At 39.8% G+C, this 18,191-nt stretch overlaps 1 protein-coding gene across 2 annotated transcripts; it reads right to left on the bottom strand.

The window, feature by feature from the left end:
- Positions 1-622: 622 nt before the first annotated feature.
- Positions 623-10,956, bottom strand: Garin1a (golgi associated RAB2 interactor 1A). Of its 2 annotated transcripts, none has more exons than XM_026411693.2 (5): positions 10,803-10,956; positions 8,089-8,296; positions 7,159-7,408; positions 3,914-4,032; positions 623-849 (listed from the first exon to the last, which is right to left on the bottom strand). In XM_026411693.2, exons 1-5 carry the CDS (start codon positions 10,954-10,956, stop codon positions 654-656), a joined length of 927 nt encoding a protein of 308 aa, XP_026267478.1. In that variant the 3' UTR covers positions 623-653. The 2 variants fall into 2 exon arrangements, with proteins under 2 accessions (XP_026267478.1, XP_026267479.1); XM_026411694.2 differs by having other exon boundaries at positions 8,089-8,270; positions 10,804-10,956.
- Between the last annotated feature and the right edge of the window lie 7,235 nt (positions 10,957-18,191).

Below are 18,191 nucleotides of genomic sequence, written 5' to 3'. Positions count from 1 at the left end.
GGAATTTTCTGAATAAATATTTCTTACTTGTGCAGAGGGTGGCCAAAACTCCTGCCCCAACCCCAATATGCAAAGACACAATGTCACTCAGTCTACTTTCATTAGGTCCTGGATAGAAATATGATAGTCAATTCGATTGGGGCTTGCAGTGATACATAGGTAACATCTTCCTTCCCAGAAGCCATGTCTTCATTAGCAATCTAAGTCTTCATGGCCCAGGATGACCCTTTACACCTTTTACACTAATACAGGGAGTGGGGAAATGAAGACTCAATTTTTTACTCGAGATAAGTAGGGTCACACAGAGGTATCTCCCAGTTGGTCACCATCATCCTCTGGATTTCTTTAACTTTGAGCTTGTAGCCAAGCCCTTCCTGTGTACCTACTTATCCCTTTGAGAAAGGAAGTTGCTTTGGGGTTTCAACTCTCTTACCTCTCATTTCCCACAGAGCAAGCTCCTGTTCCCCAGCCTAGAATCTCCCCATGGAACAACCAACAAACAGTGAGGGACTCACATGGAGGTTTATTGGTGGAAGTACAGCAGCACGTTGTTAGTAACTCCATCTTACCCCACCCATGTCTCTTGGCACCGTGGTGAACAGCCTTAGAGGCTGCACAGACATCAAGGATGATCACCCCATTTTAGCTAGGTGTCAGGGGCCCAGAAAGTTCTCTCCTAGGGAACTGGCTACAGGAACCTGTAGGAAATGCTCGTCTGGATCTTCTTGTTCCCAGAGGCTGTGGTTCAAGGTGGCTCTCATGGGTATATTCAAGTTGAATGGAGATGTCACCAGTGAGGGTTTCTTATAGCTGTGGCAACTGCCTATTTCAATGGCAGTTTGGGTGTTTCTATGGGAAACCAGAAATGTCAGGGTCATTGAAAGCAATGGAAAAAAAAACATGGTTAAAATTCTACTTTAAAAACCATTTTATGCCAGGCCTATAATCCCTGTGACTTGGGAGGCTGAGTCAGAAGGATTGGAAGTTCAAGACCAGCCTAGGCAACTTAGCAAGACTCTGTCTCAAAAATAAAAAATAAAAAGAGTTGGGGGTGTCAGGCACTGTTACATACACTTGTAATCCCAGTGACCTGGGAGACTGAGACAGGAAGGATTGCAGGTTCAAAGTCAGCCTCAGCAACTTAAGCAAGATGCTGACTCTAAAAAAAAGAGCTATGAATGTGGCTCAGTGGTGATATAGATGATTAAGAGAAAAACACAAAAACTATAAAAGAACACTGAAAAGAAAGTAAAAATTGCTCACACTGTGACTATTCAGAGATAAATGCAATGAGTTCTTTTAAGTGAAGATAATTTTAGAATTTAGTTAAAAGCTAAAAACTGGCAATACGGCTAAAATATCTAAAGGCCTCTTTGCTACAAAATGCCTGGATAAAAGATATGAAATGTAATTTTAAGTGCATTATTGAGTTTACAAATCAAATAATCCCAGGAACCCCAAATCCCCAACCAGAGAAGGGAGTGTGAAGTGGGCTGCCAGTGGGACTCTCCAGCTTTGGGAATCAAGGGCTGGCCCTGTGCCCAGGGCGTCGTTTGCAAAGAGTGACTGGCTAAAGGGAGGGCCTTCCTGAGGCCACCCAAAAGCTGGAGCTGTGGTCCTAAGATCTGGAGACACTTTAGATGGGGCACATTTTGGACCAGGCACAGGGAGGGCAGGAGAGATGAGACAAGGGCTTCTTTCTTTGTGCAGTAACAAGCTGCTACTATCAAGGAAGCACGGTCCTCCTCCAAGTGGCTGGTCATTGTACAAGAGGACATTTCCTGAGGACCAGATGTGGGGAGTACCAGCCAGAGACACACAGACAGATGGTATACCAGCATGAAGCAGTTGCAAGTCCTACCCAAGAGGGCACGCTGACAACTGGTGCTTGGTGGCAAGGACATCTGTAGAGCCAGACCCTGAGGGAAAGGAGTGGCCATATACAAGGGAGATATCACAATATTTCCAGAGTTGCAATTAAAGAGAGGGACTCTAAAGAACCCAAAAGCTGCAGGTAGTGGCTCACACATATAATTTCATACTTGGAAGGCTAATAGGAGAAAGGTAAATTCAAGGCCAGCAACTTAAGCAAATTAGCTTAAGTTGGCAGTTTGGGTATATCTATGCGAAACCAGAAATGTCAGGGTCATTGAAAGCAATAGAAAAAAAAACAAACTGGCAACTTAGCCAGACCCTGTCTCAAAAATGAAAAATTTTCAAAAAGGATGTGGCTCAGTGGGAGAGCACTTGCCTAGCATGCTAAGGTCCTGAGTTTGATCTCCCGTACTGGGGAAGAGGGGGACAAAGGAAGGGAGAAAACAAGCTCCTAAGAGTCACCTTAAAGCATTAGAAAGAGTGACAACTCAGTCTGCCAGTCTACCACTAGGAAAGGACAATTTGACAAAGGGCCAGGTTAAGGTAGTAAAGAGAAAGAGGAGTAATAAAGTAATAAATTTAGTGTCTTGAAATCTTCAGGCATTGGACATTCTAATTTCAGAATTGAGGCCACTTTTGCAATTTAAAGGGATCACACACACACACACACACACACACACACACACACACATGCACACACAGAGATCCATATGCTATGGGGACTGCCAAGAAAAGCAGTTTTTATCCTTTAGCAAAAGGAAAACTTCTCCCACTGAAAAAAATCAATATAAAAATAACTTTGTGGGGCTGGCTGGGGTGGTAGAGCGCTTGCCTAGCATGCGTGAGGCACTGGATTTAATTCTCGGCACAACATACAAATAAATAATGTTCCATCAATAACTAAAATAATATATTTTTTTAAAATAAGTTTGTGCTGGGCATTGTGGCACATGCCTGTAATCCCAACAGCTCAGGAGACTGAGGAAGGAGGATCATAAGTTCAAAGCCAGCCTCAGCAAAAGTGAGGTGTTAAGAGAGACCCCGTCTTTAAATAAAATACAGAATAGGGCTGGGGATGTGGCACAGTGGCTGAGTACCCATGAATTCAATCCCTGGTACCCTCCTCCCCAAAAAAGTTTGCATCTTGATAATATCCTACAAATTCTACTTTTATTTGTTTTGTAGAGCTAGGGATTGAACCCAGGGGCACTAAGCCTCTGAATCACATCCCTAGCCCTTTTTAATTTTAACTTTGAGACAGGGTCTTGTCAAACTGCCCAGGCTGGCCTCAAACTTAACCTCCTCTTGCCTCAATTTCCCAAGAAGCTGGGATTCCAGGTGTGGGCCACTGTGCCCAACTATAAGCTATACTCATTCAACATATTGTTGCACTTGCTGTGGATTTCTATTGCATGTTACCAAAAAATGTAATATAATTAGCAAATTAATAAAACATTGGAGCTAGAGATATCTCCCCTATGGGTCACTGTCTGTTCTGTCCATTTGACAGAAGACATGGGTGAGGCAAAGAGAAGTAGCATCTTCCCAAGTAACTCTTTTAAGCTGGGACAAAGAGAGTCAATAGCTAACTCTATGAACTGGGGTTATTAAGAATGTTTCTTAAGCTTAATTTACTCATCCTTCATCCCTTTTATTAATAAGCACCTGCCATATGAAAACACTGTGGTTTGCCTAGGGAATGAACAGTCAGATCAAAGAGACCTGAATACCACAGACCCCCCCTTTTTAAAGTATTTTTTTAGATGTAGGTGGACACAATGACTTTATTTTTATTTATTTATTTATTTTTATGTGGTGCTGAGGATCGAATCCAGTGCCTCACCTGTGCTAGGTGAGTGCTCTACCACTGAGCAACAGCCTCAGCCCCTACAGACTCTATTTTCAAGGATGGGCTTACAACAAAGTGGAGTCATGTGCATGACTATTCAGAATAAAAGGAAAGTTGGTAGAGGTTGTCAGTGACCCTGTGACTCCATGCAGGAGGAAGGGACAATGGAGCTGACCAAACTGGACCCACCTGTTTGATGTGAGCTGGGTCCTTGTAGAGAGTCCCAAGCAACTGCCACTCTTCTGCTCAGCTGCCAGCAGCCTGAGGGTCTCACTGGTCTGGGAGGATGATGAGAGGCTGCATTCAGGCTGTGTGGAGAAATGCATGTCAGAAAGCCAGGCTGCTCCTGAGAATCCCTGGACTCCCCAGGCATAACCTTGAAGGAATTTGTGGGCTTATACATGAGTTTCACAGCCTAATCCTGGAAATCTGTTCCTTCAGCATTCAGCCCTAGAATCATCAGACCAAACACAGGATGCCTGTAAGGACTGTATCCTGTCTCTGATGGGTTTTAGAGGCTACTTGGTCCAAAACACAAGATCTTGTGGTCGAAATGGCTGACTTTCAAAGTCCGTGATAAGTCACCTAAACTATACCACATAATGAGAGGAGGCAAGGATTCAGGTTCTGAAATACCAAGGTTTAGGGAAATATAATCTATCAAGCTTTCTTTCTTGTGCTTCTACACTAGGCAGGTCCTAGAAAGGCTGCAAAGGTGTCAAAAATCACCCCATGATCTGGGGAAGTAGCTCAATGGTAGAGCGCTTGCCTGGTATGAGCAAGCTCTGGGTTTGATTCTCAGCACCACTAAAAAATTAAATAGGAACACAACAGTTAATGCAAAAAAAAAAAAGGAATAAAACACAAATACACAAGTAACAATGTTCAGACTCCTTGAAATTAATGCCACATTCTTATCCATCTGCCACATTCTTACCCATCATATGAGAAAATTTGTTAAGACTTATCATTACTCTATTGTGATAAGGATACAGAATCTCTATGACATGGAAAAAATCCTATAATATAATCTAAAGTGAAAAAAACAGCATTCACCAATATACACACTTGTGCCTCAGTATCCATGGGGATTGGTTCCAGGACCCCAATACCAGAATCCATGGATGCTCAAGTCCCTTACATAAAATAGCACAATACTGCATATCATCTGCACATGTCCTCCTACTTTAAATCATCTATAGATTACTTATGATACCTAATACAATGTAAATTCTATGTAAATAGACCATATTGTTTGGGGAAAAATGACAAAAAAAAATGTGTGATATGTTCACTACAGACACAATTTATTATTTCTTCTTTCTTTTTTCCCTCATTCTTTCTCCCTTCCTTTCTTCCTTTCCTTTCCTCTTTCTTTCCTCCCTCCCTTCCTTCCCCTCTTCCCTCCCTTTCCTTCCCTCTCTCTCTTTCTTTTCACAGTACTAGGGACTGAGCTACATCCCCAGCCTTCTTTATTTTGAGACAGGGTCTTGCTAAGTTGCTCAGGTTGGCCTGCACCACTACACCTGGCCAGATACAATTTCTTATTCCAAATTCTTTTGTTTGTTTTAAATTATTTTATTGGGTAAAAGACTTGAGCAACACTGGGCTTCAGTAGGCACAATCTAAAAAAAATGATTAAGACTGCCCTATAATACGATAAATGGTTTTGCAAGTTTTGTCCTTGTAAATATTTTCATTTGGAAAATGAAAATATTTTATTTCATGTTGTCTATACATAATGAAATTTAGCATTAACAACAATTGAAAATAATGAACTACACATACATACACCAAGGACAGGTGTTTAAACTTAACATTGAGATATATCTCAAATTACATAGAGCAGAAGAATAATATCATGGATCAGAAAGGTTACATCAAACTCATGATGATAGGTTACCCCTAGGGAGCGGAAAGATAACTAGGACTAGAGGTGCTCAAAAAGGATTTCCAATTAACCTGCAACCTTTTATTCATTAAAAAAATAGACTTGAGGGGCTGGGGTTGTGGCTCAGTGGTAGACTGCTTGCCTATCATGGGTGAGGCACTGGGTTTGATTCTGAGCACTGCATATAAATGAATGAATAAAATAAAAGTCCATCAACATTTGAAAAAAAAGACTTGAAAAAATATTGTAAGTTATTTTAAAAAATATTTATTTTTCAATTGTAGTTGGACACAATACCTTTGTTTTATTTATTTACTTATTTTTATGTGGTGTTGAGGATCGAGCCCAGGGCCTCTCACATACTAGGTGAGCACTCTACAGCTGAGCCACAACCCCAGCCCAGTATTGTAAATTATTGCTCATTGTTATTTCTATGCAGTGGAAAAATAATCATTTGCTTTGTTATTCTTTTTACATATCTAAAACTTTAAATTTTTCTGAGCAAAATAATTTCAAACTACTTATAAAGTCGTGTATGTGTGTACTCTATTACAGCATTAACAAAAATAATAGCAAAAGCAAAAAAATCACTAGAGCCTAAGACATAATTAACCTCACAGTTTTGATTTGATATTTATCTAAAAGTGTAGTAATGAAAGCAATCATGGTGTTTTCCTAATTTGTAACTTTTCAAAAAATTACACTGAATTCCATTTTAGTTATTAGCTCAGTCCAAAAGCAGAAAAAAAAAATACTGAGGACCAGTTGTTTATCTGGCACAACTGTAGGCACTGAAGATAAAACAATGAACACATTAGACAAAGGTTCATCAAATCTTAGTCCCTAGACCAAAATCTGGTCAACCACCTGTTTTTGTAAAATTCTATTGGAACACATACATTCATGCCCTTTTGCTTCCTTATATCCTTCAGTGCTCTATATCAGTGGAGATGAATAGTTGTGCAAAGACTCTATGACTCAGAAAGTCTAAAATATATACTATCTTACCCTTTTATAGCCCAACCCGCAATTGACAAAAAGAAATCTCTGCCCTCACATTCTATTTCAGAGACAAACGGTAAAATAATAAATAAGTTTTTATGTGGTCTAAGGTAACATGCATCCAACTGGAAGGAAGCAAGGGAAGGGAATATGGAGTCTTGTCAGAGAGAGCCTCACTGCAAAGACGACCCTTGAACGAAGATCTAACAGAGCTGAGAGAACAGACCTATAGAAATCTGGGGAAAAACTCCAGGCAGGGGAAGTAGCAAGTGCAAAGTTCTGAGGGAAAAATTTCAAGGAGCTTTATGGGCCAGTGTCAATGGAATGGGATGAGAGGAGAGAGGAAGTCAGTCGATGGGCCAGACTGAATGCAGCCCAGCATCTATTTTTCAAATATTTCTGAGGTTGAACCCATGGATATGGAACCTGCAGATATGGAAGGCCACTGTGCCTCTGTACATATGTATATTATGTGTGTGCATACAGACACATCTACATTTATTTTTATTTCACTGCAGACCTTGGAGGGATGCCTACTTACTGTTGTTTCAGTGGAGGGGCTAGGCATCTTGGGTACCAGGCAGTGAGTGAATTGGATTCTTGGGTCTTTGGTGGTGATGGATAGACCTTTCTGTAGAATTCTCACCAAGCGGATCCAAAATTGAAACACAGCCTCTGGATGTTTATCATGGAGCCTCAGGTAGTAGATTTTTTCTGTCACTGTTCTAAGTCGCAGAATACGTTGGGTCCGGTCATAGATTTGTAGCTCCACATACTTCAGGGGGAGAATCCTGGGCATAATCAGGAAATTCCCATGTTGGTGCCTCCCACCACTGCTTGGGAATACAGAGGCGAGAAAGCTTGTGTTCTGAGAGTGGGGATGACTCCTCTTTGACTACCAGGACTTTTGTTAACCAATCTGCCCACATCAATAACAATGTAATATCTCATTTAATTCCCACAGCAACATTTTGATGGAGGAAAAATAAGTGTTGTACTTCCACTTTACGGATTTTAAAACTGAGATTTGGGAAGTCTTATCAGTTTGCTCAAATGGGAACTGGAACAAGGTTTTTCTGACTCCATCTCCAGGCTTTCTCCCTACATTGTGATTATCTGTGTTGAGAGGGTAAGGACAAGGATGGATGTCTCCTATATAGTCAGTATTTTCTTTTCAATCTTAACACATTACAGTCAGATTTTACTTTCATATCTCTATCTTTTCTTGGGGAACCTCCATATTGCAAAAAAATTAAACTAAACAAAAGGAAGACAAAATCCTCAACAACTTGAGACAGGAACTTCACCCCCAGCACCATACACAATGCTTATTATATTTAGATACTAAATGCTTATTAAATGAATGAATGAGGGTCACTCTGAAGAACACTGTTCTTTCTTTTCATCTGAAATCTAACTGCAGAACAGCTGTAACCTCCTACCACTTTTAGTCCCTCCCTCCAGCCTTTACCTGCTCAGTGTGATGACTGGGACACGAGGTGTGTTCCAGGTAGAAAACTGATTCTGGGGCCAGGTGACATTGGCCATCAGGAGGACGTTGGGGAGTGGCAAGGAGGGCACTGAGGACGTCACCCCAAGAATGATGGGGGTAGAACCTTCCCAGACATCCATCCAGTCTGTGGGTTTATTGACCTGGAAATCAGCCCCAGGAACATGGATCAGAAAGGAGCAGAAGGGTAGGAGGATACAGAAAACAGTACTTCAGCTTGTGACAGGTGTAGAGCATACTGGGTTGGGCCATGATCTACTATTAGTCCTTTTTATTGGTCTCTGCAAATAGTCTTTAAGCTCTCTGGCTACAGGAACCCTGTGTAGCATTTCCTAACTGTAAAAAGATGTAAGAAAAAAGTTAAGTGGCACTGAAATTTTATCTTCTCTTCCTTGGTTAGCAGAAGCCAGCACTGGCTTCTAATGACTTGAAAGGGAGTTATTGTGAAGAAAGTCCCAGAAGAGGAGGGGAGAAAGGGAAGAGATGTCAAAGGGAGAAGACCCAGACAACTCAAGTGGAGGGAGATTCAAGAGCTTTCCTCAGCACAAGGAGCAGCTTGTTGCTAGGTCTTGAGTGCCATATGACTTGTTCTGAAGCAAGTGGGGGCATGCCAGGACAGAAAGTCTGGATGGATGCCGGGCACTGGGACACAATGTCTCAGTTCACTGACAGAAAGGCATAAGAGCCGTGGCCACTAAGGAGACACAGGGACCAAGGTAAGGTACAAATGAGGAGAGACACCTATGTTCCCAAGACACTAAGCCTTCTCCCAACATTTTAGACTTTGTAAAGTCACCAAGACTGTTGCTCTGCTCTTGGGGACAAGGAGAAGGCCCCAGGAATAACAGGAACTTATTTCCCAACAGCCTGACCAAATGGTACTCCTAGAAAAATGAATTTTGGGCTGGGATTGCAGCTCAGTTGGTAGAGAGTTTGCCTAGTATGTGTGAGGCACTGGGTTCGATCCACACAAAAATAAACAAACATGTTGTGTCCATCTACAACTAAAAAAAAAAAAAGAAAAAAGAAACATGAATTTTGATGTTATGGGGAAAAGTGACATTTCTTGGATCCCATGTTGTAGAATGAAATTTGTATTCCCTGCGAAACATAGAGGACAGCACATATTGAAAGTAGCGTTCCATAAAAGCTGAACCTGCTCTGAGGTGAAGGTGGTGATGTAGACAGCAGGAACAGAGGAGGCAGCACCACTGCGTTATGACTAATCTCGGGCTCAATCACAACAAGTAAACTTTGACTTCTGCTATGGGTCCATCTTCCCTGGCACATTCTGAGTTCCCTACTGCCTATTAGGCCACCTGGTATCCACTCAGAGATTCCAAATGGTTTTAATATTAGACCAACTAGAAAATATTAAGAGGACAAATCTGCTGCCAAAACACTACATCCAAAGAGAAACGACTAGAAATCAGATCCCAAGTCCATGTTAATGCTCCTTTTCCACGAGAGTGTTAGCAATGAGTTCTGCCTGGGCTTACCAGCTGACCCCAAGTACATGACCCCCTGAGGAGCACCAGGACCCCTGAGCACAGCTCCTCCACTCTGGAACTGCAATAGGAAGTAGCTTATTGTTCTGTGAGTAATCCCCAAATTAAGCCGCTGACATACCTCCAGACGTTCCCCCCTTCTCTCCTACAATTCCTTGCCCCTTATTCACTTCATCTGGGTGGGTCCTGCAGACTCTGTGAATTCCAGCCTTCCTGCCTTGACCCAGATACTTTGAAATTCCTATGCCAGATACATCCCACTCCTGTTCTTCCGCTCACCAAAGACTCAGCAATACCTCACAACACTGTTTTCTGGAAAGCTTTTTCCAACTGTTTAAGTTCAAAGGAGGTGCTCTGGATGCTCCAGGTACCTGTTCTCTGTGCTCATGCCTTGGGGATCAGTTGTTCCAAACTATTCAACACAGAGCTTACTTAGACAGCATTTTATGATGGGTAGACCAAACATATAAGCTTTCTCAGCCCAAGACACTACCTGATATTCTGGGCATCTTCTGCCCTGCATGCAATAGGCCTTGAGAATGTGCTTCCTAGCTAATTGGTTTTATCATACTACAAAGGAGCATAGACACACAGGGTCAGGCTAGTGTCTGTGGAGGTCAGGCAGGACCTGGGTAATAACAGATGCCTATTCAAACAACCACCTCACACTACTCCCAGTGGCTCCATGCTTCCCCAGGCCATGAATGCACACTTCCACTGTCATTATCACCTCTCTGTGGGAACTTGGCAGAATCTAAACAAGACCAATCTGCCCAGGGGCCTTGTTTTCAAATAGATGTTTCTAAACTATCTTAGAAAGAGAGGCTGGGTCTCAGAGCAGGGACTCCAAAAGTGGCCTCCATTCCCTGAAACCATCCACTTCAGACAAATGGCCCAGAAAGGGCACCTGTGGTCCTACCTGGAGACAGCTCTGGCTTCCTTGTAAGGTTTGAGTCTAGTTCCTTAAAGCACATGCCTGCAGGGAGCTCTCTCATGCTGTAGACACAAACTGAAGTTGAACTTTGGACCCAGATCCTCTGCTTTGTTCTGGCTTTGGTGATTTCTTTCTCCACCCCAGGGCTTTCAAAGTCCACAGCATCTTGTGAACAACCCCTAGGAACAGTTTCAGGAAGGGGAAGACAGGTGGCCCTGACAGGCATGGAGATACCTGGATAAAGTTGCTTTCAAACACTACTGAGTTGGAGAATAAGTTGAATTCTGGAGAATGAATCAGTCGACAAAGAAGGCCATTTTCCACCCCAAGTGCTACTCCAGGGCCTGGTTCCCTGACCTTAGGAGGGAGGCCCCTAATTTTACTCATTGGTTCTTGGGAAGAATGGGCTGGGGAACATCTCTGGGGCTCCTTGCAGACCCAGCCCAACTCCAAGGTGTTGCTGTTGTGACCACTGCTTCCCCCACCTCCTGCAGCTCTACCTCCCTCCCTCCTTATGGCTGTCCCCCAGGGCTGGGAGGGCCTGTCAGCTCACAATGGCAGGAATGACATCAGGGAGTGTGAGGGGCAACAACAGGAAAGGAAAAAAGAAGAGGACAGGAAGCATGACGGATATGCAGGACCCTCTTGTACCTCTCTCTACTGGCTACAAACCACCAGTCACGAAGCCTCTTCCACTCTTCCAACATTCAGTCTTACTTTAAGAAGGAGGAAAATGACCTTCCCAAGATTATACTGTGAGAGAAGTGAGTTGGCCAGGACAGCGAGAAAGGGTCTGGGGACACCCACAGGCTTTAATTCTCTCTCCTCACAGTGAAACTGCTCACATAAACTCTGACTGAATTGCTCACCTCAGATCAGGCTCTGACCTACCCAGATGAGTGGAGAGAATGGAGGGTGGGAGAATGGAATTCATTTTTCCTACCCCATCTCATGGGATAAAATGAGAATTATTTTTTAATTACCAGGCTATTAACAAAGAGGCTCATTTATTTAGAAACAGTGGACAAAGGAAGAAGTATTTGGCACAGCGTTTTGAGCCAACTCAAAATGGGTCATGAAGGAAGCTAGGTGCAGTGGCAAGTGTCTGTGGTCCCAATGACTTGGGAGGCTGAGGGACAAAGATCACTTGAGCCAAAGAGTTTGAGGCTAACTTTGGCAAACATAGAGAGACCCCATCACAAAAAAACTTTTGTTCTTTTTTAAACTTCAAAGTATTTGCAAATAAAATAGCACGTTTCTAAATAACTCATCATCAAAGAAGAAATCAGAAATCACCAGGGAAATTATAAAATATATAAAAATATATATTATATATACTATATTATATATAATATATATGGAGAGAGAGGAAAAAAAGGGTACTGGGGATTGAATCCAGAGGTACTTTACCACTGAGCTATATCTCCAGTCCTTTTCATTTTTTATTTTAAGACAGGGTCTACAAAGTTGCTTAGAGCCTCACTATGTTGCTGAGGCTGACCTTGAACTTGTCCTCCTGCCTCAGCCTCCCAAGTCCACCATGCCCAGCTAAAATATTGTGAATTTAGTAAAATGAAAACATAAAACATGAATTGAAATAAAAGCAGTACTTAGGAAGGGAAATTATAGTTTAATTGTCTTATAGGAAAAGTTCAAAAATTAATTAAGCTTCCATATAAAATTTAGCTAAAAAGAAAACATTAAACAAATTAAATGGAAAGAGTAAAAAAATAAAGAATATAAATCAATGAAATAGAAATGGACAAAGAAAAATAAATAAAACCAAAAGTTGATTTATAAAAAAAAACAATAAAATTGATAAAAATTGAAAAAAAAATTGTTGCTACAGTGATCTAGAAAAGCGAGAAAATACAAATGACCAATTTAAAAGACAGAAGGAATATCACTATGGATATTATGAATTTTAAAAGTATGAAAAGAAAATAGTTCCAATAACTTCATGCCAAAAATTGACAACTTAGACTTTCTATTTCTATGCCATTACATACAATTGAGTAAAACTGTCTTAAAAAAACATTTTAAGCTAAGTACAATGGTCAACATCTGTAATCCCAGCAACTTGGGATGCTGAGGAAAGAGGATTGAAAGTTCAAAGCCAGCCTCAGCAACTTAGGCTTGGAGCAACTTAGTGAAATCCTGTCTTAAAAAATAAAAAGGGCGGGGATGTGGCTCAGGGGTAAAGTCCCTTTGGGTTCAATCCCCAGTATCAAATATATATATATATATATATATTTTTTTTTTTAACTGACTTTTTAAAAATATTATTTTTTAGTTGTCAATGGACCTTTATTTATTTTTTATATGTGATGCTGATATTCCAACCCAGTGCCTCACACAAGCTAGGCAAGCGCTATACCATTGAGCTATAACCCAGCCTTTGGCTGACTTTTAAAATTTGTTTAGGAATATATATCAAATAAATATATATATTCACACAATACTCGTAATTAAATATCTCTCCACAAATGAAACTCCAGGTCCATATGGCATCACTAGAGGAGTCCACCAAACATTTGAGGAATGAATAACATCAATTTAAACTCAGGAAATGAAATAGCACTCATTTTATGATCCAGCATTACCAAAACCAAATAAAGACAATGTAAGAAAAAAAAAATCAACAGACCAGGACTAGTCAGAAATGGACACAAAATCACTGACCCACAACCAAAAGAGACATATTCTGTTCAGGGGTTGGAAGATTCAGTATTAAGATGTCAATTCTCCCCTAAGTAGATCTGTATATTGAATAAAGCCCCAATAAAAATTCCAGAAACTAGAAATTGGCAAAGACTGATTATAGTTATTTTTAAGATAAAAATTTGAGCAGACAACACATTCACAAGGTACAAACATCCAACAGCATGAAAGGGGAGATAGAGAAGAGTCGTCTCCCTCCCACCCCTGTCCTTGACCCAATTCCCACTAACCTTCCCCCAAACAAAGCCACAGTTGTCATTCTTATTTTAATTTGTTCTCATTAGTTATACAGGACAGTGGAATGCATTTTGACACATTGTACACAAATGGAGCACAACTTCTCATTCCTCTGGCTGTACATGATACAGTAGTATAATCATACATGTATATAGGTTAATACTGTCCATCTCATTCCACTGCCCTTCCCCTCTTCACCCCCTCTTCCCCTCCCCTCCCTCCCATCTGCACAATCCACAGAGTTCCTTCCTTCTCCCCTACCCAACCCCCCACCTGCATTATGGATCAGCATCTGCTTAACAGAGAAAACATTTGGCCTTTGGTAAAGTTGTCATTTTCTTTTCATCCTTTGGAAGATGTTTATAACATTACACCAATTCACATTTCCACTAATAATGTTTGATAGCTCATATTTATAGATCCATTATCTCTGTGGATCATCAAACTTTTGAACTTTGAAAGGCAAAACAAATGACATCTCAATGTGATTTTAATTGAGCATCTTTCCACTTGCTTTTTTTTTCTTCCATTAATTTTTGTTCATAGCATTTGCCAATTTTTCTATTACATTACTGGTCTTCTTTTTCTCTGTTTTCAGGCCTTTTTTTAAATATTGGAAACATAATTTGTTGTGTGTGTAAACTGAATTGCATTATTTTCTAGTTTGTAATTTGTCTTTGAATTTGTTTACAGTGTTTTTTGCCAGGTGGAATTATTTTGGTAATTAAATTTATTAATCTTTTTATTTATGGTATTATATTTTGAAGAAGTTTTCTCATTCCAAGGTTATATAATAATTTCCCCAGGCTTTTCTGTATTACTTTTATGTTTGTTACCTTTCTATATGCCTTTAATTTATCTAGATTCTTTTCCTGGTATGTCATGTGAAGTTTATAATCAATGTATTTTTTTTTCTGTTTCTCTAGATGGCTACCAATTAATTGTCCAACACCCTTACTGTATAGTAAGTTACATATTTTTGTCACTGATTTGAGAGTCATTCATTCATTGAGTTTACTGAGTACCTACTACATGCTACTACATCCTGGGTGCTTGAACAAAAGAAAACAAAACAAAAAGTTTACATTTTTGGAAGGGGATTCAGACAATAAAAAATAAACACAACAAATAATTATGTAGAAGTTAGGAAATGAAATATGGGTAAAAAGTGGGGGGTTGGGGAAGCAGAATAAAGGGGACCAGAAAGGTTGGTGGAGGATGGAATGAGCAGATTGTAGTTTAAATCTCACTGAGAGGCCTGGGGCTATAGCTCAGTGGTAGAGTGCATGCCTTGCATGTGTGACTGGGTTCAATCCTTAGCACCACATAGAAAATAAATAGATTTTTTTTTTAATCTCACTGAGATTTAAGAGAACAATGTCACCTTCATCATAATCAAAAGTCCTATTATTGGCCCAATTTCACAATTTATTATATATTCCATTGATCTGTCCATTCATAGTATAGTACCATACCATTTTAAATATTGAGGATTTATAATATTTCCTAATCTGATCAGGTTAGTTTGAAGGAAATAATTCCTCCCTCCTTCCCTCCCTCCTTTCCTTTGCTGGGGTTTGAATTCAAGGTCTCTGGTATGCTAAGCAAGTGCTCTACCACTGCCTATTCCTGCCCCACCCCCTCAGCCCTGAATGGGATATTTCTAACACAGAGAATTTGAAAGATAAGTTTGAATAGTAAGGCACTTCATATTTGGCAAGTTTTTAAAAAATTTCAGTAAGACAAGCAATTGTTTGCAATTGGTTCCTTGTCTCTGCCTGGATAAAATTCACAGCAGAGAAAAGACTTTCATAATAACAGCTCAGGGAAAATTAGTCCTAGGGCTAGGGATATAATTAAGTTGGTAGACTGGTTTCCTTGCATGCACAAGGCCCTGGTTTCAATCCTCAACATGAAAAAAAAAGTTAGTCATAAAATAAATTACTAACGCTACATCATAAAAGAAGTACTCTGAGCCAGGCCCAGTGGTGCATGCCTATAATCTCAGAGACAGGAGGCTCAGATGGAGAATCACAAGTTTGAAGCTAGCCTCAGCAACTTAACAAGGCCCTCAGCAACACAGTAAGACCCTATCTCAAAATAAAAAATAAAAAGGGCTGGGTATGTAGCTCAGTGGTTCAATCTCCAGTACCAAAAAAGAAGACCCTAACTATAATTGTCAAATATGAAGATGATACAAAATTAGTAACATTGGGTGCAGCTGATCTGAATCGGAATCCTCATTTTCACATTGGGACTTTCCCAAATTTCTACAATTTCCAAATACACTACCAATTTCATCATTGTTTTTGAAATCAGAAAAATTTAACATGAATAAAATTATTTCTGGGGCTTTTGCTTGGTGTTGGAGTGCTTGCCTAGCATGTGTTAGGTACTGGGTTGGATCTTCAGCACCACATAAAAATAAATAAAGGCATTGTGTCCATCTATAGCTAAAAATTTTTTTAAATTATTTAAGAATAGTTTTTATCTTGCCAGTGGTGCACACCTGTAATCCCAGTATTTTGGGAGGCTGATGCAGGATTATTGCAAGTTGAAGGCCAGCCTAGCACTTTAGCAAAATTAAAAGGGATGGGGTTGTAGCTTGGTGGGAGATGTGCCTGGATTAAATGCCCAGTACCAAATAAAACAAAGAAAAACAATATCTAGGGGCTGGGGATGTGGCTCAAGTTGTAGTGCGCTCGCCTGGCATGCGTGCGGCCCAAGTTCCATCCTCAGCACCACATACAAACAAAGATGTTGTGTCCGCCGAAAACTAAAAAATAAATATTAAAAAAATTCTTTCTCTCTCTCTTTAAAAAAAAAGAAAGAAAAACAATATCTATATCTTGAAATGCTATAAAAGTGATCTTTATTATTAAAAACCTATATATGTAAATATTTAAGGTTAAAAAGGAAATGAGTAACATTTAGATTCACATCTAACCAATAGAATCTAAATCTAAGTTCACAGTGTGCATTAGTACATCATATCACATGAATATCTTGTATAACAGGAAAATATAGCTATTGATTTATCATTTGCAGATTTATCCCACAATACCATACCCATTCAAAAAAGGACTTCAGTATTTCCATTTCTACAGTAGTAAAAGCCCAAATGGGAATACAGTTGGTAAAAAAAAAAAAAAAAAATCAATCCTTTCTCCCTTTTCTTTTAAGATTATAATTGGTATACTGAAATGAACCTGCAAAAATTGGTAATTTTTAGATTAACTTATTTGTCAACTTTGTTTGTCAAGTTCTTTATAACTATTGAAACCCCAGAAACACCGTTTCAGGATGCTGTTAGATCTATCAGTCTCTCTAGACAATACTACTTTAGGAAGATTGTTGGGTCACTTCTTAGTTTTCCCTAATGCACATTTATGTGTGTATACAGGCAGACTTTTGAGAGTCCTATCATGTGACAGTTTAGTTTTCCCCTCCCCCAATTCTACACTTTATAACTGTTTTGGCAATGATCTATTCATTGTTTCACTGCAGAGTTTTGTACAATAAAGTACTGTACAACATGTACCCTTTGATAATACCCACAGCTATCTCTGTGGTAACAAAATCTTTGTAAGTGATCTGAAAAGGAAAAGACAACTGTGGTGGTCAGTCTCCCAGAGGGCCCCAGTGATGTCACCTCCTGTTACTCCTACTTTTGGTTGTCACCAAAATCTCACAGGGTTGGTCTGTGTGACTAAAAAACTAAGCAGAAGTGGTAGGATGTTTATTCTGAGATTAGGTAATAAAAAGCACTGAAGCTTCCATTTGGTGGTTTCCTCTCTCTTTCTCGCTCCTTTTTCATCATTCACCCTGGAGGAAACCATCTGGCATGTTTTGAGTAGCCCTACAGAGAAGCCCACATAGTGAAGAACTAAGGCCTATCAAGAGCCACATGAATGGCCTTGGAAAGGAATCTTTTAGGGGCCAATGAGATTTCAGATGACAGTCATCCTGACCAACAGCACCACTACAATGTCAAGAGAGATGCTGAGTTGCAACCACCCAGCTAAGCCACTCCCAGATTCCCGACCTTCTGCAACTGTATAAGAAAACAATTGTTTGAACTGCTAAGCTTAGGGATAATTTGTTACACAGTAACAGAAAACTGAAATATTAACTGAAACAAATGGAATCAACCAAAAAAGGAGGAGGAAAAGAAAAGCCCTAAAGAAAAGGGAAAACTTTACATAAGAAGGGAGAGGAACTCTTGATTTCTTCTTGATTATTGTATAATAATTTAGTTTTCCTCTGAAACACTTTTAGCATATTTCTGAAGGTAATGTCTTGTCTTCTCTGCATTCTTCCATCTGATTATTAATCTCTTTTACCTCTGGGCACCTAAAACCTAAAAATGTAACACTGTATTAATTTATTTAACATTATATTTTGCTAATAAGTTATAGGAATGTATGTCCTTCTGGGTAGGATTTTTCACACTACATAAAAATGAAAACTACCTTTAATCAATTATTTAGTTCTGCATTTACAGTGTTAAATAAAAGGAAAAAGTCCAAATTGCACTCATACTAGTACAGCAATATATGAATGTTCCACGTGTATGGAAAAAGTCTAGAAGGAAACAATAAAAAAATAGTATCCAAGTGATGAGTTATGAGTTATAATTTGGCAAACTTTTTACTATATAAAGT

Source organism: Urocitellus parryii, chromosome 3, assembly GCF_045843805.1.
Source record: "Urocitellus parryii isolate mUroPar1 chromosome 3, mUroPar1.hap1, whole genome shotgun sequence".
NCBI classification, from domain to species: Eukaryota; Metazoa; Chordata; class Mammalia; order Rodentia; family Sciuridae; genus Urocitellus; species Urocitellus parryii.
This window is presented reverse-complemented; position numbering and strand designations above follow the sequence as displayed.

Bases quoted from the DNA above. Each gene is read 5' to 3' on its own strand.
- Garin1a (XM_026411693.2), bottom strand. From the start codon at position 10,956: ATGAGTAAAATTAGGGGCCTCCCTCCTAAGGTCAGGGAACCAGGCCCT. The intron at 8,297-10,802 runs TATCTCCATGCC...GCTCCTTTCTGA, and splicing joins TGAAAGCAACTTTATCCAGG to TCCATGTTCCTGGGGCTGAT. The intron at 850-3,913 runs GTGGGTCCAGTT...GGTTTCCCATAG, and splicing joins ACCCAGCTCACATCAAACAG to AAACACCCAAACTGCCATTG.